Here is a 22533-nt window from a genome sequence, read left to right as displayed (position 1 = left end):
AGATTCCCCCAAAAATTAATAGAGAAAGCCCAGTTTGGAAGCACTGCACAGGAGAAGGACTGTAACTAAGACACAGCATACATGCTCTGCATGTAGGAAGTTCAAACTCTGGCATCACCAGGTAGGGGAAAGACTCATGCCTGAAACCCTGGAACCCACTGCCAGTCAGTGTAAACAATGACCAATGACCAAGGTGGCTGGGAATGATGGAAGTTGTAGTCCAGCACATCTAGAGGGCACCAGGCTGGGGAAGGCTGCTTCACAGTTTCATCATTTTTTGGCTCTCTGATTTGATGAGCACCCCTCCCACTGTTTCTGCCCTGTATTCCCTGAAATGTGCTGTATTCCTTTCATTCAATCATCAATTTTAAACACCTCCCAGAAGCCCTATACCCCATTGCACTCTTAGCACAAAAATATAGTAAGCTATTCATTAAATCCATACCAACTGCTCGGTTTTGCTTTGGTCACGTAAGGGTGTTCTCACTAGGGCCTATGGTAAGCACAGTAAGCAATGAAACAAAAGAAAAAATGTGCAGCACATCAAGAAAAAATCTGCAGTACATCAGTAGTACATAAAAAGAGCTACTACAAGGGTCCCAGCACTTGCACAGGGGTGCAACTACTCATCTTGTCCCAACACTGGGGTATGACTCTGCTACCTGTGGTGGCACAGTAATTAGAGGAACCGGGCATGCCCAGTGCAGGACTGAACTGACAAACTGCTGAAGTGAGAAGAAAACCAGTGTTGTTTCAATGGTGCCGTGTTAGGCAGAACACAGTCATATGCCTAGCATAGGATACTGCTTAGTCTAAGCTTTCCCAAACTTCAGATGTTTTGAACTATAATTCCCATCATCCGCAACAATTGCCCATGCTGGCTGGGTTTGATAAGAGTTGCAGTCCAAAACCCCTGGGAACACACCAGGTTAAGGAAGGCCAGCTTAATCTATAACAGCCTAGGTTTCTGGCAGATGAAGTGTCACAGGATCCTCTGCCCAACAGACAAATTCTGGTGTTCCCTCTCTGAGAGAGAGAGAGAGAGAGAGAGAGAGAGAGAGAGAGAGAGAGAGAGAGAGATCACACTCACTTCATCTTTCTTTCAGACAGATCATTTTTATGACGAGAGCTCTCTGATTTTTGGTTCTTTTCACAGGTTCCTTTGGATAAGCTATTTGAGCCTTGGCAAGAGCTGAAAATTGGAAGGCTTGTAGCTGTGTTGGTTGGCATTTTGGTTAGAAACATGCTGTGCCAGGGCCCACATTCTCTAACCTTACAGTCTTTGCTGTTTTCCAGCTGTATTTGCAACCCTTTTAATGCAGCTGCAAATCGGGCTTAGTGTTCAATTGGTATATGGTGAACCCCTCACAGGAAGTGATCATCCCGCTCACAGCCTGCCTGAGTTTATCTGTACAGCCTCATTATGAGCTTCTGGCAATTTGTGCTTACAATACTGTTGTTGTTGTTGTTGTTGTTATAGAACTTTTGCAGTTATAGAACTGGTCCATAATTTAACAAAGAGGTAGGGGAACCAGGATTCCCAGACTGGGGCTGCACCTCTGGAAGTCACAGTCTCAATGCATTTCACTTTTCCTTCCCACACCTCAGAAAAAAACAATTTGTTTTTATTCACACTAAGACTACACAGAAGACTAAAACTGTTGCAGTTACTGGAAGAACTCTGCACACCTTCTAAAAAGGGTTAAAAGAGAGAGAGAGACTGCAAAATCATCCTAGAAAGAGCTAGTATGTACACAGAACTGGGTTTGAGGGATGGATCAAGCTACTGGGTCGTGCTCGCTATCTTCCAACATGCTGTCCTGTGTGGTGGAGCTAACAGAACTGGAGACTGGAAGAATTTCTGTCCATCCAGGCTGTCCATGGGATTCCTGGACAGAAATGGTTATAAAAGGCTTCCTGTTCAGGTTATGGTTTTGCCTGAGCAGGAAGGTTTTCCTGGATCCTGTGCACTGTGTGCATTCCTCACCTCCCAATTCTCTGGCTTACCTCCAACAGCCACCTCTGCCTTGATATACTGCCAATGAGAGAAGGAAACGCTGAACTCGACAGGCAAATGGTCCAACTCTGTATACATACTTCTAAGCTTAAAAACATCCCCACATTTGCTTATAAAGTCAAAGTAAATGTTCTCAGCATAACAAGCAGATGGACAGCAAGACAATAAAGCTAAATCCCGAGTTAAGATACACACAGGCCTATGCCAGCAACTCCAGCATCAGGAGACTCTTCAAATTAGGCAGCTCTGAAAAAGCTAGAGGTGGTGTGCAAAAGATATTGGCACTTGACAACGGAAACACAAGACATGGCAGGGCTGTGGATGAAAAGGCAACCCATTTCAGCAACTGCTATGCAAATCCACCACTCTCCACCTCCAGCAGAGGATGATTTAGCCTTTTAACACGGTGCTCATAAGCTCCACAGCGTATGGTTTTATGTCGCAAAATAAAAGGGAAGCTAAATCGGATTTCTCACAATTTTATAAAATGCCCAAATGAAGCAGAAACATCGACATGTGTGTTTCGTTTCATTTGTTGTTTTTTTAAAGGAAGAATTACAGCTAGTCAAATTCTCAGGTCCTGGTCAAACATTAATTTTCATGGATGAAAATCAATGCCGGAAACACCTGGTCTCGCCTTTGCTATACATATCCATCCCCCTTTCAATCCAAGGGTGAAATCTGGAACTGTGAGGTCAGGAGTTCCCGAATACCAATAATACAACAATACAGTTCAGTTTGAATGTTATGGTAAGAGGGGGACCATGTAGATTACGCTGGCCACATGGAGACAATGTTTATTTATTTATTTAAAACATTTGTATCCCACCCTATATCACTAGGATCTCAGGGCAGCATAAAGATAAAATCAAACAATATAAAACAATAAATATACACAGCTAAAAACAACACCAACAGGTGTAGCATCAAGAGTACATAGAGGTGATGATCCACGAATTGAGCCACTTTTAAGCATTATTTGGCCCATGGAAGAACTGACTCCATGTAGAACCATTTTCAGCAGCTTTCCATAGATAAAGCACCTAGGGAACATAATTGAAGTACAGAATAGAAATTCCTAAAATAGGTTATAACATGGAAGGCCCAAATTCGGGAATTGGCTCTGACAGAGAACAGCCTTTTACAAATTACACAGAGGTAAACTTGGGTTTACTACGGAGTGTACATTCAACAGGGTTTTTCATCCATCTCCACATCACCTTGACCCAACTCTGCATCTTTATGGAACATATTTGCAAATACGTGTTTGTTGCATACAATCTTTACATGTTCAGGTATACAGGGTGTTGTTGTTGTTTTTTAAAAAAAAGTATGTGAAAGAGAATCGTTTGTCTAAGTGTGGGAGGGGGTGGAGCCAGAAGCTTTTTCAGCCCTAGGGTGAAATTCCATCTCAAAGAAGCTTTTAGGCCCCACATTCCAGGGGGTCAGGGCCTAAGGCAAAATGGACAGGACCCAAAAAAACCAAAGTAGTCGAAAACACCAACCTATTTCAGTTTAAAGCTCTTACTGATCGCAATTAAGAGGCATTTCAACCTTTTTGAATGGGGGAAAACTGCAAAAATAAAATCTGGGAAACCACTAATCGGTGGCTATGGAAAAAGGGGTGAAGTCCAGGGAAAGGGAACATGGCCAGAGGGTTGAACTGGGTGCCCCAAAGAGCTGGATCTGGCACTCAGAAGCTTGAGGATCTGAAACCCTGGACTAACCCATGTTCATTCATGTTTTATCCAAACACAGTAAACCTGGAATGTATTTGGGGGCAGGAAGCAAACGGCAATCCTATGTCCACTTACTTGGGAGTGTCCTATTTAATGCAATGGAACGTACTTCTGAGTAAACATGTACTTTTTGTGAACCGCCCAGAGAGCTTCGGCTATTGGGCGGTATAAAAATGTAATAAATAAATAAATAAAAAGTACAGGACATTGCTTAGGCAATTTAAGTTTACTGTGTCTATTCTACACTACCTGCATATACCTAAATACTTGCTTAAATGTAAGTACTGATTTTCTCTCCCTTAATGTGAGGGCTTTAGCCAATACATTGCAGGCCATGCACTTCTCCTTATCAGAAGAAATGTTGAGTGCCCTGCAGCAGTTTTATAACTGCTAGGGAATGGAAAAGCAGAGATTTACTAAACCAAATGTTATTGGTTGAAAGAATCCAGTCTTGCACGACTCTCTGCTATTAAAAACGGAAGCATAATATAATTAATGTTTATCCCAAAGGCGATTACAAAACAGAAAAAAGGGGGAAAGAAAGTATTTGCCGATATATATGACAATTTGAAAATGTGCCAAGGAAAAGAGAAAAATTTAACATCGGAATAAATGAAAATAGATGTGCATTTCTGTCAGGGAGCCTTGAGGTTTGCCTATATGATGTGCAAAGGATAATTGTGTTGCGGTTTAGTAGTTAAAACACGTACTTTGATTGTCTGGCTGGAGACTATCAGCTGCTCACACAGCTGTGAATCTGACAAGGTCGGAGATGATGAGAACCAGCCATGTTTCAGCATCGTAATCAGTTTGAATCATCAACTATGAGATGGGTGCTCCATGCTGCCACCCAGATTTCTTTCTAAAAGTTCATTAAAAAGTTCTGACTAAGGATTCTTATGCATCCTCCTTCCCACCCTATTTTATTCCATCTTCCAATCAGCCTTGACTCTGACTACTCAAAAGTTAGCAGCTTTGTCCAAGCTGGTTACTCTCTCTCTCTCTCTCTCTCTCTCTCTCTCTCTCTCTCTCTCTCTCCTTGAGCTGCCTTCTTGGAATGAATTTTCTATGAAACCATGTATTTGCAATCAGAATATTATGTATCTTTTTCTTGAAATGTCTTGTACTATGTTTCTTTTATTACATTTGGCACCTTGGAAGGGTTTCACCGTTAAAAGCAGCTTAAAAATAAATTTAAATAAATCAGTAAGAATAAATTATCATCAAAACCTGCTGTATTCCTCAGACATGCAAATAACAAGTCACCTGGTGACTAAGTATTTTTTGCTAGGTGACCAAAATGCTCATCTGAATCATGAGAACTCACCATTTTTTAAAAAAAAAATCAGGAACAATGCCAGAGCTTATACAAGAGCCTTATACCAAGTCAACACTAGTCCATCTAGAGCAGGAATGGAGAACATGTGGCCCTCCAGGGATGGAGAGCATGAAGCCCTCCAGATGTTCCTCACCATTGGTTATGCTGGCCAAGGGAGCTGCAGTCCAACAACATTTGGAAGGCCACACTTTCCATACCCGATTTAGAACAGCCTTCCCCAACCCAATGCCCTCCAGATGTTATGTACTACAGCTCCCATTAGCCCCAGCCAGCATGACCAATAGTCAGGAATCCTGGGAGTTGTAGTCCAACACATCTGAAGGGCAACAGGTTGGGCAAAGTTGTTTTAAATCAGGGGCAGGAAACATGTGGCCCTCGAGTTGTTGTTTACTGCAATTAGAAGGTCCCTGATTGATCTAGAAGGTCCTTATTTGATCAGACCAAAGAGCCACCAAGCCCAGTATCCTGTCCCAACAATTGCCAAGTAGGTGCCTTTGGGAAGCCCACAAGATCAGGAAGGGTTGGATCTAGAATGTGCCTCCAGTGGACCACTCATGGAAAGTGTCTCCCAACAATTCCACACACACTCATAGCTTATGCTATTCAGCAGGGTACCCTGACCCTCTATATGCATTTTCAGAGGACTAGAGAGGTTTCCGCAGAGAGGAGAGGACAGGGAAGTCTGCTTCCACCAGCCCGGTTACATGCACCTTAATCTGGATCCAACCTAAAGGCAACAGTGATCCCTCATTGTTCCTTTCCAGTAACAGGTCCAAGAGGCAAATGGCCATTGAACCTGACAGTTGCATATAACCCCAACTAGTAACCACGGATTGTCTTCTCCTCCATTAATCTGTTTAGTACCCATCACTATATCTTGTGACATAAAATTCCAGACATCGTGCATCATGTGAAGATGTACTTCCTTTTGTCTTCCCTGAATCTCCTGCCATTCAGGATCTGTAAACTAAAATAATCTAAGATTTTTTTAATCCTACAGATTATGTCAAGTTATGGTCCAGGCATTAGGTCTTTAAATTAGCCTTCTTCAACCCACTGGCTAGTCTGGGGTTGTTGACCAACACATTTACAGGATGCCAAGTTGGGGACGGCAGCTTTCAATGAAATATGGTCTGGTTTGCACTACCAAAGAGAGAGCGCTTTGATTCTGATTTGTAATTAAACCTTAAAATACTTAGTTCATCAATTAAAATGACGCATGTTTCTTTTTGGGCACTAGTCCTTAAGCATAATCTTTATGTCAAATATTTATACCAGCCCTAACGCAATATGCGCATTTCCCATCCAAGGCTGGAGAAAAGTTCTATAAATGGGAAAAGATCACTAACGTCCATGAAATCTTGTTTGGATTCGAGCTTTGACAGTATATTTAAAAAGGGTTATGCGCTTATCAAGCAAAAATAAAATCCCATGCTTCAACTTTTCAGTGTGAGAAGCACACAAACCTCCAAATAAGTAACTGCTTGCTAAAAATAAGGAGCAAAATAACATTTTTTTAAAAAAGACAAAAGGTACAAAGTACATAAATGATCACTAATAGGATATAACAGACAAACAGAGGGAGTTGGGACAAAAAGAATATCCCTTGTTACTAAGACCCTGTTCAGATAACAGGCTAAGCCATGGTGGTTAAGCATTTTGAGCTAAACATTATGGCTTAGCATCTTGTGTGAACCATGAATTAGTGTGTCATGTGAACCATTCCTAAAAATAGTGGCTCCATATCTATGGTTTAAACTCGCTCACTAAACATTTGCTGCAAAAGGGTTTCAAGCCTAACCATGCTTTGAACAGGCCCTAAATATCTCACAAACAAACCATGGTTTGTTGGAGGACGAATGAATGACCAGGTCAAACATTTCCTCGTCCTCCTTCACCTTACCCAGCTACAGGGAAAACTTCCTGTCTTGTTAAACTACAATTTCCCCAGGATGTCCAATCCAAGAAATGCTTCCTACTAATCAAGTTCGCAAGCCACAGTTTAGCAAGCCATGAAGTCTCTTCTGAAGACTGGCATACAACACATGGAGAAGGGAGTACTCAAGCTTGTCTCCACTCCAACAAATAGGGAATGTGACATCTGAATTGGGCCTATATCTAGTAAATCTCTCCTGGAAGAAATAGATCTATAACCCTGTAGTAGAAACCCTGTTCCCTGAATATTACTGCTTGCCTGTCAATAAAGCAGTATCCAGGTTTTCCCCAAGATCTCCGTCAACTCAGCCTCTTTCCCCATTGCCTCCTCCCTCCGTCACAACCTATTCTGCCTGCTCTCTTTTGGGTGTAAATCACATTTTCTTTAGGCTTGACTTAGCCACTGAATGCTAACACCTATTTGCATGAAATTTGCTTCTTCTCAAGCTTCAGTTATAAAACACTTCTCTTGTGCTTTTCTTAGCTGCCTCTTCTCCTTTGAACTGAGCTTAGGCAAGTTCAACATCTCCGATCCCTGCTAACACGTCTGTGGCATTACCCACATTTCTATTCCCTTAGGTATGTCTGAGTGAGTATCTCTAGAAAGCATGGAATGTTGGACTGAATGGGTGTGGCTGGTGATGCTGTGGAAAGGGGGGAGGAGTACATATATGGGGGAGCTGAGTGGTCTGAGGTGTTTGGTTGGTGATTGGGTTTGGAGGGTAGATGTGTTTAGCTGTGTGTGTTCTTGTCAGGAGTTGTGTGAGGAGTGAGTGGAAATAAGATCATAAGGACTAAGGATTGTTATTATTAGATTTGTTACTACTAGTATTCTTAAGAATAGGAGGATTTGAATAGAATTTGAAGGAACTAAGAACTGTAAACAACAATAAACATTTTCTTTCTTTTGCTACCATAAAAACACGTGTCAGTTTGGCTGTGTCACCTGCTTTATTGGTTCATAAATAAACACTTTACATTAAACCTTCAGCCTGCTATATTCACAGAAAAGCCTTTTCCAAATCTCCTTACCTTTTCCCTCTGCTATAAGGGAAAGGTTATACTTTTCTTTTTACCCCTTCCTCAGGTATTTAAATGGTGGTGCTGAGCCTGCGGGAGGTGTGCACATCAAAGCCTTGTGTGTGAGGTGGTGGCGTCGCAAAGTCCCACCTACATATTGTCGTCTTCAGCCTGGGATTTTTCCTAACAACAGAGGCAAGTGTTCAGGCACACACTATGTGCTGAGATGGCATTTCTTTCCCTGCAAGTATAGAAAGAAGGTGTCTACCAATGGTAGATTTTCTATTAGGGTGGTCATATGTCATCTTTTACAGAGGAACAGGCCTCTATTTGAAGAGCTTTTGAAGGAATGTCCTCTATTATTATTATTATTATTACTCTGCTTTTGCCCAATACTGGGCCTCAAGGCAGCGTCACAAAATTTAAAACATATACATTAAAAACCTATAAATAGAGAAATACAAAAGTTAAAAGTATGTTAAACATATTCCAATATTAAAATGACAATTTTGAAAAGACCTTGACAAGTCCTCTACTTTGAAGATGTCCTCTATTTGAAAACTGTCCAGTCCAAGTCCATCAAAGGGACCTTAGCTCAGTAGTAGAACATACGTTTTGTATGCGCAAGGTTCCAGGTTCAAACCCCAGCATATCCAAGTAGGTCAGGGAAACTCCTGCCTAAAACCTTGGGGAGCTGCTGCCAGTTAGTGTCAACAGTACTGGGCTAAATGCACCCAAGGTCTGACTAGGATAAGGCAACTTGCAATGTTCCTAGAATGAAAAACTGGGCCTTGAAGATGCCTATCAACTGCACCCGAACAGCAAACATTGGCTAGATCTACACCAAGCAGGATATTGCACTATGAAAGCGGTATATAAAAGGCAGAAGCCACACCAAGAAGGATATAGTGGTATGGAAGCGGTATATGGTATATGTCAATGGGCCCCAACAGCTGTCAAGGCACTTCAATACCGCTATAAAGCAGTAGTGTGGCTTCTGCCTTTTATATACACTTTCATAGTGCAATATCCTGCTCGGTGTAGATTGGGCCAGTGTAAGGCCCCAAAATCACTTGGTCACACTATGGTGTGATGTATTGTATTTGTAGTTAAATTACAATAGGGTCTAAATTTGCATCTATGCATGTAAATTTGGGTATGCAGACTTCAAACAAATCAGTGTCCTGTTTGGGGGCGATTCATAAATGACCACCTTATCTTCTATCCAGCCCAGCCTCTACCTTTAGGATCCAACAGCATCATTACACTGTGACCTTCATTTACTATCTGATAGATACACAGACAGACAGACAGACAGATCGAAAATACATCTCACTCAGGATAGCTGGCCAATCTTTAAGAGCAGCTTAAAATAAGATGCCAGATATGTTGTTGTTGTTGTTTTAAAGTAGCTACTACAACTCGCCCATGTAAAAATCCATGCAGCTGGTATTACAGCTAATCTAACACTTAGGCCCCGTTCAGACAACACGCTAAACCATGCTGCTTAACCACAAAATGGTTAATGGAATGCATTAAGCAGCATGGTTTAGCGTGTTGTCTGAATGGGGCCTATGTATTCAACATTATCATGTTAGGGACCAAAGGCCCCAGAGCATGCCATGCTAGGATTCTAGCTCTATACTGGTAGGCGTATTGATCCAGTTTAGACGTTATGCTGACTCGGTGGGGATCTGGCACAGGTAAGTTTTGTTAATACACCAACATCCTGTTTAAACATGACACTAAATGAGCTCGTTTGAAAAACATTTGCATCAAACACAGGAGGAGTAAGTGCTATATAATATGGGGAAAGGATAAAGAATCCAGGTGTAGGTGGGCTCACTGAACTAGATCAACATTTGACCACAGATCTATCTTTAGGTCTGACTGAGAGTTCAAAGTTGTTTTTAAATGACTATTGTCTTTGCATGTCATCTGTTTTTCTGGTATTAAATTTTGCACATCGATTTTTAATGTTTAATGTTTTAATCTTCTGTAAACCGACCAGAGAGCTTCGGATATGGGGCAGTATAGAAATATAATAAATAGTAATAATAATAATAATAATAATAATAATAATAATAATAATAATATGCTGCTGTCCTAACAGCTACTAAAACAAATAGTGAAGAATGATGGCAATTGCAATCCAGACATCTGGAGGGCACCAGGCTGGGAAAGGCTGGAATTTATTTATTTATTACATTTATATCCCACCCTTTTTCCTCCTTAAGGAACTCAAGGCAGAGTACATAATCCTCCTCCTCTCCACTTTATCCTAACAACAAGGTAGATTGGGCTGAGAGTCTGTGACTGGCCCAAAGTCACCCAGTGGACTTCCACGGCCAAGTGGGGATTAGAACCCAGCTCCTCCGACTCCCAATCCAACACTCTAGCCACTACCCCACACCGGCTCCCCCAAACGTATCAGAGAAATAAAAATATATTTGTCTGATACATTTAACAGCTGTGTAGAAGAGATCAGGTAGGGAAGTAGATAGGTAGGTGGGTGGATTAGGAAGTTTATGGTTATTATAGCACCCATGACATTGTGCATCTAAACACGAGAGAGCAAGAGAGGAACTCTGACAGATACGCCTTTTTGTCATTGTAGCACATGACATCCTCCTTATAAGAGGAGGATCACCCTTTCACCAATTACATGTTTAAAAGTTAGTATTACCAAGTGCTATCAGTTGGCTGACAAATTTCTGATCTCTAAGCCTAAAATTGAATGAGGTCAGCTAATAATCAAGGCACTTGTAACTTAAAGGGAGAAATAATCAAGGTACTTGTAGCTTTAAAATCCTTGTTTCCCTCCAAAGAGCAAATGTGTCTTTCCATACAAATCTTTAAATGAGTCAGTCAGAAACTGGTATTGTCATTTACTTGTTCTTTGCTGTCCAGAAAAACCAGCAGAATAGCCAGTAGAAATTAGTCTTATGAGCTTCGCAACATACTAGGGTACACTCCTCAAACCAGTTCTTAAGCCTCATTTTATACAATTTCCCCCCTATTCAGGCATTTGGAAAATACACAAAAATTCACTGAACAATGACCAAGAAGACTAAACATATTTTCTTCCCCAGGTGATATAAACAAGAGAAATTTGTGTTAATAAAAGAAACTATTATATGAATTGAAGCATTTAAAATGTCGGCCACATGTACCAGGTACTTCATGCTCTGATAACACCACTTATTGGCTCTTATGTAAATATTTGTTTCATTTATGAGTGGAACCAAAGACAGGAAAACCACTAATGCCCACAGCACTTAGGAAGAAGATCACTGATATAAGAAAAATGAGCTACTAAACTATGTTTATTTGAAAAGTAAACAAGGGATGCTCAGATTACACGCTTAAAAAACTTAAGTGGATAATCCTGTGCTTGTGTGGAAAGAAAAAAATCCTGTAACTCCTAGCATTCCCAAGCCAGACATGTTGACTGGAGAATGCTGGGAGTTGCAGGACTTTTTTCTGTCTAAACATGCCAACGATTCCATACTCCATTTATGAAAGACCTGGAGAGGCTTTGGGGTGACTCCAAAGTTACAAACTTTTTTAAAAATGAAAATCCTACATTATTCCTCAAACTAAGCGGATTTTCAGCAGATAAATAATAATAAATCATAAATGTTAAAGGTCCGTTACCCAATGTCTTGCTGATCTGATTTTAGATACTGTTCATGGAGTAAACCAACAGAATTTGTACCACTGACTATTCCCTGTACTCTGGCCCTAAACAGAAACACCTTCAATACGCATTACCTGTACTGACATCTGGAATCAGACATGGTCGTGATGTCACTCTAGCAAACATTAAACTGGCGCAAAGAACAGTTTAATATATTCTTCTACAGAAATGCTTGTAGATCATATTGGTAAGGCCGATGGCTGCACTTTTGCCATTGCATAAATTCACTAGAGGATTTGAGGAGAGGGCATAGCTTGGTAGTAGAGCAACTGCTCTGCATGCAGAAGGTCCCACGATTTCCAGGTAGGATTGGGAAAGAAACCTACCTGAAACTTTGGAGAGCCACTGCCAGTCCATGTCAACAGAATCGGGCTAGATGGGCCAAGGATCTGATTCAGTGACCCCTTTTGCAAGAAGACACCATGGGCAAATTTCCCTGCAGGGTTTTTTGTCACAGCGGCAGCTGCCATTTTGAATATTCAGGGTGGGGAGAACCATAGCTTCTTGTTTCATACAAACCCAGTAAGGGTGGATTGTTTGGGTGGTTGACAAGCCAGACGACAACCCTAAAACACCCCATGGGTTCTGGGTAGCTTGTCAACTACCCCAACAACTCACCCTTGCCGGGTTCATACATGACAAGTTACGGTGTGCTCCCGCCACCGCTCAAATATTCAAAATGGTGGCCACCACCACAACGACAAGCCCCACCAGGAAATTCACCCTCGGTAGCTTCTCATTATGTGTGAACCAGGTCAATTTAGGGGAGCTTCCTATGTTCCCAAGCCCCACAATTTTTCATGATAGAAATGAACAGGACAGCTGAGACAAAGAGATGAGCACCTATCTGTTCTGTTTGATAAAGTAAAAAGTCACATAAGGAGCATCTGCCATGGTTCTTTCCCATGCCTACTTTGCCCTAGTTCTCAGGAGAAGAACTAGGGCAAAGTTCTTCTATCCCTGACATAGGAAGGAGAGACCGTTTGAACTACTCCCACATGGCCACAGAATTCCAACCTTTATGAACATCACAGGACAGACCCAGGCTGCTCCCACACCACTGACGGCAGCACTGGAAGAGTCCTCGCTCATGATGCTCATCAACATAAAGCATTGTTACAGAGCTGGAGCGACAATTTGCACAAATGCTGTCATCATATCACAGACGAGTGGAAAGACCAACACACCTTTCAGAATACTTTTGATGGTTTGAATATTAGGACCAAAACAGGGAGACTGCCAAAATCCACTTCTCCCCGCCCACATGGAATTTTATTTTAATATTCATTTTCAAACTTTGCTTCTGTGTGGCAGTGCGGTGTGGTGAGTCAGGAAGCAGAAAGGCATCATTTACCATTCATCTGTGACACATCAAGAACATTCACACAAAGGTTACCACACACTGTACGTGAAATAAAGTCACCACCCATAGATGGCTGCCTTCCTATCACAGTCATCTCGTCAGCTATTTGCCCAAGTCCATCCATGAAAAAAAAAAAAGGTAAGAATGCAATTTTCAACTAGATCTGTTCGCAAACTAGAAGCAGGGAATACTGGGGAAAGAATGAACTTAAGTCAAAATCCATGGTTGTGTATTCTGAGTGAAAATCGGCAGCCATGGAATAAAAACATTCATTCCTAACACTTTGGGTGCCTGCAGTGTCTCTTTCACAGGCTAAACAATTTGTGGCTTTCCTACTCAGCCCTGCTGTGTTTACTTACTTCTTCCATCTTTTTCCTTAAATCAAAAGAGAGAGAGAGAATAGAACATATGTCCAAAACATCATGATTGCAACACTTGGAACCCTCCATCTGAAAGCACCTTAAGACTAAGTACCAATACGTACTTCACCACTCCGTATTGAAAACCACAAAGATACGCTTGTGTTCCATGGATGGAAACCCTCATATCTTCCTCACTCTTTAACCAAGCTGATTCTAAATACAAGAAGTTGGCTAAGGGCAAATTCATCCAAGTTATGCGGTCTTGAGCATTTTGTTAAGCATCAGCAGCTTTCTATAATAATAAAAAAATATGCAATGCACGTACTTTAACTTTATTACTCTTACATAAATGCTGTTCAAATAAGATCAAATATATTCAGCATTAACAGTTTTGGTTTAACCCCCAAAGCAAAAAATCATCTGATGCAACAAAACAAAAGTTGCTAAATGATCAGCTGAAAGGTTAAGTGTCAGCATTATGCTTCTATCTACCACAGGCATTCCCATCATGCTTTTAAAAAGAGAACTCACACACTAATACAAATGTGGCTTTGCTAGAGACTGGCCAGAAGAAAACTGTAGACACACAACCAAACGTTTTGCCAGGTTATATTTCTGCCACAAATCCGGGGTTTAGTGCGACATACACAAAAAGAGCACAATGCAGTTCAGATAGGGGGAGAAAAGGGGAAGAATTGGTTATCAAAGGGCACCTGAGGTTTACACATATGAACTCTCCACTATAGGGGCACTATCCACCAAGAATTTCTCTGGAGCCATGATCCACCAAAACAAATGGGAGTTGCAGAAGAATGTTACTGTGCTCTTATGCAGCTCCTGTTTGTTTCAAAAGTGGGGCCTAGAGAAGTATTTAAGGTTCTGAGCAGCAGACCTTTCCCCCACTTTTGGACTTTGAAAAAACAAAACAAAAAAGAAAGTACATCTATCTCAATCAAATGTTAGATCACCTAACAAACGCTGATCAAAACAATGGGCTGATTGGAATTGTACTTGGGGATTTTTTACACCCAGTAATGTTGATTTTACCAATCCTATCATTCCCAAAGATTTGAGCTTCAATCCCACATGCATTTACTGGAGAGCAAGCCCAACTGAACTCAAATGGGACTGGCTTCTGAATAAGCAGGCAAGCATAGGACTAGCCTGTTCAAGGCCATTTCATGCTATGTGACTAGCGCACAGAAGGATACCAAGAGACACAACATATCAGGAGTTATAGGAACAGCTGCTCTTCATAGGCAGCTCAGTTTCTGCCTGGTCACAGCCAGAGCTTTCCTAGCAAGTCTTGAGTTGTGAGAACAGCTGCAGGAAACCCAAAGACCCTCAGATCATAACACAGGAGCAAATGAAAACAAACACATGCCAAGAGATTCAGCTGGTGCAAAAATATTTCATTTAACTTTAGCACGATGCCTCCTCGCTGCCCCCATTTCCCAGCAAATCTTCATATCCGAGCAAAAGAAAAAACCCTCCCCCACCCCGATCATATTGCTGGATAATCCAAGACCAATAACAGATCTGCAGCTAACCGGCCCTTTTTTCCTCTCTCCCTCTCCCCTAGCTATAAAATGCTACGACAACCTTTCCAAAGAGGAGGGCAATACACAAGGGATGTGCGCTGCTGTCCAAGACAAACACCTTATCTCAGCAAGTAGAAAGGCAGCAGAGAGCAGTGTAAATAAAGAAGAAACGTCTGTGGCTGGAAAAATAAATATAAATGGGACAACACAAAAATGTGAAGTGATAATTCGTTGGTATGGCTAGGAGAAAGTTTGTCAGTTATGTTGTTTCGCCAGAACCATTAGGGATCCCCTGTTAACCCTTCTTTTTCTTTCTTTCTTTTTCCTTTTCTTTCTTTGCAATAAAGATGTGCTTGGTTTTAATGAAGTTATCCTTCAACTAACCATTACAGCATCTGCTGAATTCAGATACCATGATCTGACCCCCCACCCCCAGTTTGCTCGTAAGAGCATTACTCCAAACAAGTTTGTCTGCACAGTCATTATTTTCAGGATGTTCTGCCTGCAGTTTTTAATACACAGAGAACAAGGTTTTGTCCACTTTCTTGAGTTAAATAGCTTCTACCCAACCCAGCATCAATCATAACAAAACTCAACTTGGGTTACTAAATTAAAACCAATGCACTCATAGGCACCTCAAAAAGCTGAACACTGCAATAAATAAAGTCATAGCAAAGCCCCATCACTTGAAATGAAACTTGCCTCTCCTCCGTGCCCATCGAATATCCCAAATATGGAAGGATGGGTTTTGTTCACCAGGTCAGTGATCACTTCGAACCTGTCCTCCATGTGGTCTCTCCGGCCTTGGATGGAATAGACAGCCACGTTGTGGTTCTTAAACTCCCAGGTCTTGGAAAACTCAGCATCCAGCACATCCAGACCCCCGAGCCGGTCATTCTGCATGATCTCTGCCACCTTGCCCTTCACCATCTTCACAGCATCCCTACTGGACTTGACAATGGTTTTCACTTCATCCGTATGGAAGAAGTAGCTCCACAGGGCCAGGCTGATACATAGCAGGAAGAGTGTCTCTGGTCTCAGCAAGAAGTAACGCATGATCCGACCCAGCAGAGAGAGCAAAGTCATTGTATCCTCTATCATTTATTACAGAGACAGTGGATTCCCCCCCTCCTCCACACACCATGCACCACACGCCCTGATGGTTGGGATGGGTCTAAAGACAAGGCAGCAAATCAGTGCATGCTCTGGTAATACAAACCCACTGAGGGCAGGGTTATCTGCTGCTAAAGCTGCTGCCGCCGCCGCTGCCGCCACCTCCTCTCTGTGTACCACTGGCTGCTTCACAGCTTCAGAGAGCTCAAGTCACAGATGGCTGGGGCAGCTTTGATGTCAAGTTGTCGAGATCGTGCAACCAAGAGCAAGCTTATCTGCCTTCTCTTCTGGCTCCTGCTGTGTCCCGACAAGCGTGCGGCTCCCAGACAGTCGGCTGAAGAAGATCAGCTGCAAAACAGCAAGCAACGGAGGCGCATGAGTGGACGAGCAGTACAAAGCCAGCAGCCAGAGACCCGCCAGCCTCCGAGCGCGACTGCAAAGCGCTCTGGTTACAAGCCTTATACAGCCAGGACGGAGGCGAGGGGGAAACAGCCTATGTGCAAGTGAACACACACCAAAGGCTCCTTCCGTCTTCTCCTTCCCTTCACTGCTGTTTCCTGGGCGCTCACTCCCAGTTGCCTCTGAAACAGTCAATCAATGCATGCCCTGCTACGGCAACTCCAAGCACAACACTTTCTCTGGTTATGGACCAGAGCAGTTGCTAGCACAGGGCCTGGGGAGGGCAGAGAGATCAGAAAGTACCGAAGCCAAAAACAAAAAATAAGGCCACAAGGCAAACAAGGAACCATGAAATACCAGTGTGGGCTTTAGGTAGAAGGCGCACGAGCTGCAATCGGCATGGTACATTATAGCACATGGATTGAAGCATGGCCCCAAGAGACGGACAGACACCCAAGGGGGAAGAGCAGCAGAAGTCCAAAAGGGAAGGCACGCCAGTGGCTTTCAATGGGCAGACGTGGCATGACAGCTGGGCACTACAGGGATAAAGTGGTGGGGTTTAGAAGAAAGAAATCACAACAGCATTTCTCAATAAGGAGCAAGACTTTAAAATAAGGAACACGACTTCAAAACAGGGCCAACCTGGTAGGAACTGAACCCGGAGCTCTCCCAGCAATCCTGGGCACGGGACTTGCACCAACGCTTTCCCACCCACCTAGCTATCATGCGGCCTTCCAAAACCCTGTTGGCATTCGCTAGGACCAGGCATCTCCCTTCCTCGGCTCCTCGCAGCCCGTCTGTTTCCCCTCCTTTGACAGACCTTTGAAACTTTTTACGGGCATCCCATTTAGGGGGCAAGATCTCTCCGCGTCTGGCACCGGGTGGAGTTGCAGGCCACGGGAAGGGAGGACCCACGCGTACCTCGGGACGCCTGGAGGTGAGAGGGGGGGCGGGGAATAAAGGTGGGATGATGGGATGCGCTTCCTTTAAGCAGCCCCCCACCTGCTCTTGTGTTGCTGCTGCTGCTAGAACTGGTGCAGAGATTTACATGTAACCGAGGCTCCCGAGGAAAGCCAGCAAACGCACCTCGTGCCTTTCCTCGATTGCTGCAAAAAGGCGCACGGCTGCAATTCAGGGCCAGCCGGCCGGCTCCCTTCTACTCCTCGCGGCTCGCATTACATGCGCGCGCGCGCGCCGCCGTCCCTTGGGCCTCCATCCCGCTGCAGGAGGCCCGAGTCCGCCCGCCGCCCTCTTCCCCCGGCTGCTGTCACCTGCAGGGTCGCCCGCAAGGTACCTGGCTCCCCTTTTCTCTTGCGCCTGTCCCTCCCACTGGGTTGGGCTCGATTGCCGCCCGTGCCGCCTCTCCCGGCTGCCGCTGCCTACAAGTCCCGGGAGCCGTAGCGCCGAGGCGCTCTCCGATGATTGGCAGGAAAGCTGCGCCAAGGGTTTCAGGGACGTGTAGTCCTCAAAAACAGGCTTTGCTCTCGTGCGCCCTCTGCTAATGAATTTGGGGTGGTTTCAGTGGAGGTTGACCGGGCTGCGTTGAGTTTAGGCGGTAAGTTAAGGTGGTCTTTAATCTTTTTTATCGTATATGTTGTTCATCATAATCATCAATTCTTCTGTAAGCCGCGTTCAACATTAGGAGATGTGGGATATATAAATATTTTAAATAAAATTTAATATATTTGACATTTTTTCACACTTTCCCTGCTATGCCCTTCCAAATAACCTAGACCCAGATTTCTGGGGAACTCCAAAGTTTTCAGTGCACTATAACAATAAACACTTGCACAATAAAAATGAATAAATAGCTGTTTTGAAATTAAAAAAAACACCTTTCCCATAGTTTCCATCACCAATATTCTCCCTCGGGAGCAATAGCTATGCATGACACGAGGCCAGAGAGATATAACCACATGCCATGCACCATATTATCTGACTTCTGGCCCCACCGTTTGGGGTTTATATGCTGGCGATAATAGATTGGATGCTGAGTTATACCCCTTGGCGAGTCCAACATGGTGCCCGTGGTCTCCAATGTGCTTACAGACACCTCTCTTGGCACCCGCCAGGCTCACTGCCACTTCTGATTTTTATTTCGAGGGTGGGAGGGGGAATTATTATTTTTAACTGGGAGGCTGAGTTGCTGCAAGTGAAGTTTTGCCCTCTAGCACCATCTTTGTTTGGATGCAGAAGAGTGATTTTGCGTTTTGGCACTCAGCCCCCACCTCTGCCTTGTACTTAGGTTCTTGAGCCAGTTACTGTGGTTTTAATCCCGGTTGTGTTTTTTATATTGTATTTTGTATTCGTGTACCTTGGGGGAGCTAGGGGTGGCAACGGCCGACAGAAAGCTCTAGCATGGGCTGGTCCATGAAGTCACGAAGAGTTGGAAGCGACTGAACGAATAAACAACAAAATTCGTGTTTTTAAATTGTTGGTTTTCATGGTTTTAATTTTTGTGAACCGTCCAGAGAGCTTCGGCTATTGGGCAGTATAAAAATGTAATAAATAAATAAGTTTCTTTTAAACTCACCACTTCCCCTTCTAGGAAATGAGTGTTTTGTGACTGGCTCTGTGCACTCTAGTACCAATGTTATGAATGGGCAAGCCCCCCACCCCATGGCAGCTAGTTTATGAGATGGCTCACAACAGTCTCATAAAATAGTAAGGAGGGTTAAGGGGAGACCTGATAGAGGTGTACAAAATTATGCCTGGTGTGGAGAATGTGGAAAGGGAGACATTTTTTTCTCCCTCTCCCATACTAGAACCCAATGGGGTCATCCCATGAAGCTGATTGGTAGAACATTCAGGGAAGATAAAACAAAATACCTTTTCCACAGAGCGCATGGAATTCACTACCACAAGATGTAGCGATGCCCACAAATTTGGATGACTTTAAAAGGGGGTTGGATAAATTTCTGGAGGAGAAGGCTATCAATGGCTACGAGTCCTGATGGCTAAGCGCAACCTCCAGTATCAGAAGCAGTAAGCCTATATGCACCAGTGGCTGGGGAACATGGGTGGGAGGGTGCTGTTGCACCTGTGTACTGCTTGTGGTTTCCTGCTCAACAGCTGGTTGGCCACTGTATGAACAGAGTGCTGGACTAGATAGACCCTTGGTGTGATCCAGCATGGCTCTTCTTATGTTCTTAGTCTCTTAAAATTCCAAACATGCCCACCAACCCCAAAAGGTTGGGGGCCCCCTGGCATATCCTATGGTCTGTCTTGGAAATGTGAACAAGGTTGGGGAATGGGGTGTCTTTACAAATCCCCCCCTCCAATTGAAGTCAAAAGGAGTGAAATTCCTTTCACCAAGCCTGGGGCAATTGTAAAGTTCCACCATTGGATGGAGGCATGACCATGAGTTGAATGGGTATAGGATGCGGCATAAGTGTGCTACTCCCTTGTGCCACCTTCTCACCGCCCCTGTCTCTAACCATTTCAGACAGTCCAATAATACATTTTTGCAGGTGAAACAGCTTCACCGTGGATTGTTAAATTGGCAAATTACAGGGGGGGCATCTCTTATCATGCCAGTGGCATATCTCCATACTGGGCCTTCCACCAGATCCTAGAGTATCTCAGCCAGCAGAACATGACTGTGCTCTTAAGCCCCATTAATTTCTGTAGGAAGATTCTAAGCATATGTTTAATACAGACGCTTCCATTTAACATATCAAATGGACTTGAATGTTTAATTTCGACTGGTTCATGCCCTATGTTTACAGCAAGGAATCAACATACAGATTAAACAACTTCAAGTTGATTCATTGCAAAGAGGATAATGTGGTAACCTCTGACAATTTTCTGAACAGTGTTTTTTTTTTTAAAAAAATGCAGCCAACTCTTTAGAGGAAAATGTCACGGAAAATGTCGTTTTTAAGGATGATGACAGAATCAAGCAAATGGCAGGCGTATAAAAATAACAAGAACTATTTTAAGGACATGTGTAAGTTCACTGGTTCATATAATTATCTTCCACTCAGTGCTTCTTCCATCATACGTAGCTCTTTTATTTGAACAGGTCAGTCAGCACTACCGTTATTTAGAGCAAATGACTCTGCGAGCTAGTAACTGTGTTGGCTTGTTGTTTATGAATGGGTCAGCCTCTGAAAAAGAATGTCCTAATAAATAAAGGCTGCTATTTTGCTATGTCAAAGAAAAATAATTATCCTGTGGGTTTTTATGTTCTCTTTTTAGTTATTGATAGATGAGTAAGCTTACTGTTATGCCCTCACACTTAAAACCCCCAAGCAGAGAGAACTTCAGGGGTGCAAGTATTTACCCAGGTGTTTAGTTTCTTTTAAGTGAAGTCACTGGAAGTTTATGGGGTTTTGTAATATATATATTTATTTCCAATTCAGAGGTTGTGTATATGTGTAGATTCACAGCAGTAACACCCTGGCAGATTCTGATCCCCCATCAGGTTTCTAGGGGGAGCCTTGAACCCTGGAGATGCTTCCAGAGACCAAGGTCAGCTCTATAACTCAGGCCCTTTCTACACCTATGGGTTATCCCAGGAAAATGGAGGGGTCATCCCTGCCTGCTCCCAGGATCCCCTGTGTGGCATTTGGATGCACAGGAATGATCTCGGGATATAGGGCTGGTGTAGACATACCCTAAATCAAGCTGATTTCTTTTGTTCTTACACTCACAGTGAATTAGCACATTTGTTAAGGGACGGGGAAATCTAGCTGAGTCATCTTCCTGCCTTATTGCCCCATTCACAAAGATAGATGCTTATAACCATTTCTGCAAATGGAGGCTAGGCTGTTGTCCTTTCACCAGCAGGTGAAAAATCTTTTTATTCAAGTAAGTCTTTGGTGTCTAAGCAGGTCTGTTGGCTTGGGTGCTGTTTTTATTTTGTTACTAGCTGTACCCTGCCACGCGTTGCTGTGGCTCAGTCTGGTTAAATTGAAAAGAAAGAAAAGACAAAGCGGATGTTTCTAATATGTTTAATTTCACAATGCTTGTGGATATACAATATTTTTAGTTGTTCCATTGTCTGTGTAGATATAGAGATTGTCTGGTTTGCCGACTCTAGAATACGCAACATATAATTGTCCATGTGAGAAGCAATCTGTGTCTAGATCTAAACCGCACAATTCTAAAGATTGGCCCTGAGCTTTGTTGATGATGATTGCAAACGCCAATCGAATTGGGAATTGCAATCTCTTAAATTGAAATGGCATATCTGTTGGAATCATAGGAATGCGAGGAATGAGGACATCTTCACCTTTGAAAGGTCCTGTCAAGATTGATCTCTGACTATAACAACTGCCACTTCGTCTATAGTTGGAGCATTGAATCTTCGCACATGTTCTCCAGCAGGCGTTTTGTCAGCATGAATAACAATCTTGTGTGTATCAGATGGCATCATGTCAATTGCTGTTTTGAACAAATGTACTAAATTGTTTTTTTCGTGAAGTAGCTGTTGCAGTTTTGAAACGATGGACCTTTTTATGCCGGTATAAATTCCGCAGCGTGCATTCAATTCATCTTTGCCATCACCAAGGAAATACATTTGTAGGAATTTATGTTGACTATCTTGAAAAGGAAGGAAGGAGCCGGCTTTATGATAAATTTGTCCTTTGACTTTGAAAGTTGGCATAAATGGAGCTGTGATGATTTCTGCGCTGAACGACGTCATTTGGAAGCATGAGTTGTATTTCCTGATGTTAGATAGGAAATGCTTTGATTCTGCGGTATATCCAGCAAGCAAAGTTTGTAATGGCTCTGGTGGTCCTCCAAGTTGAGGCAGTTTAATTTTTCCAGCAGCACAACACATTCCTTTTGTTTCTCCATTAAATTTAAGAACCTTGCAATAAGGACACACTTCAGTCATAGTGCCAATGAGAACATGCCGCCTCAAACTATAATCATCAGCTGGGTTGTACCGGAATGCAAGGCGATTGTAATCGTGTGATTGTTTACCACGGAGTCGTGTTTGACGCTGATGTGCTGTTTCTCGTTGACGTCTTTCAGCCACTCTCAGCCTGTCGCGT

At 43.0% G+C, this 22533-nt stretch overlaps 1 protein-coding gene across 3 annotated transcripts in view; it reads right to left on the bottom strand.

The window, feature by feature from the left end:
* Window positions 1–17884, bottom strand: part of PPM1L (protein phosphatase, Mg2+/Mn2+ dependent 1L) — a 210109-nt gene extending 192225 nt beyond the window's left edge. Inside the window, exons 1-2 of one of the 3 annotated variants that reach the window (XM_063132019.1) lie at window positions 17800–17884; window positions 15715–16477 (exon numbers count right to left, since the gene is read on the bottom strand). In XM_063132019.1, coding sequence (XP_062988089.1) covers window positions 15715–16117 — 403 coding nt within the window. In that variant the 5' untranslated portion in view covers window positions 16118–16477; window positions 17800–17884. Of the gene's footprint in view, window positions 1–15714; window positions 16478–17348; window positions 17367–17799 lie in introns of those variants that run through there. The other 2 variants (XM_063132017.1, XM_063132020.1) reach the window with 2 other exon arrangements.
* Window positions 17885–22533: the final 4649 nt, after the last annotated feature.

The sequence above is a fragment of the Elgaria multicarinata genome, chromosome 8, assembly GCF_023053635.1.
Source record: "Elgaria multicarinata webbii isolate HBS135686 ecotype San Diego chromosome 8, rElgMul1.1.pri, whole genome shotgun sequence".
Taxonomy (NCBI): Eukaryota; Metazoa; Chordata; class Lepidosauria; order Squamata; family Anguidae; genus Elgaria; species Elgaria multicarinata.
This window is presented reverse-complemented; position numbering and strand designations above follow the sequence as displayed.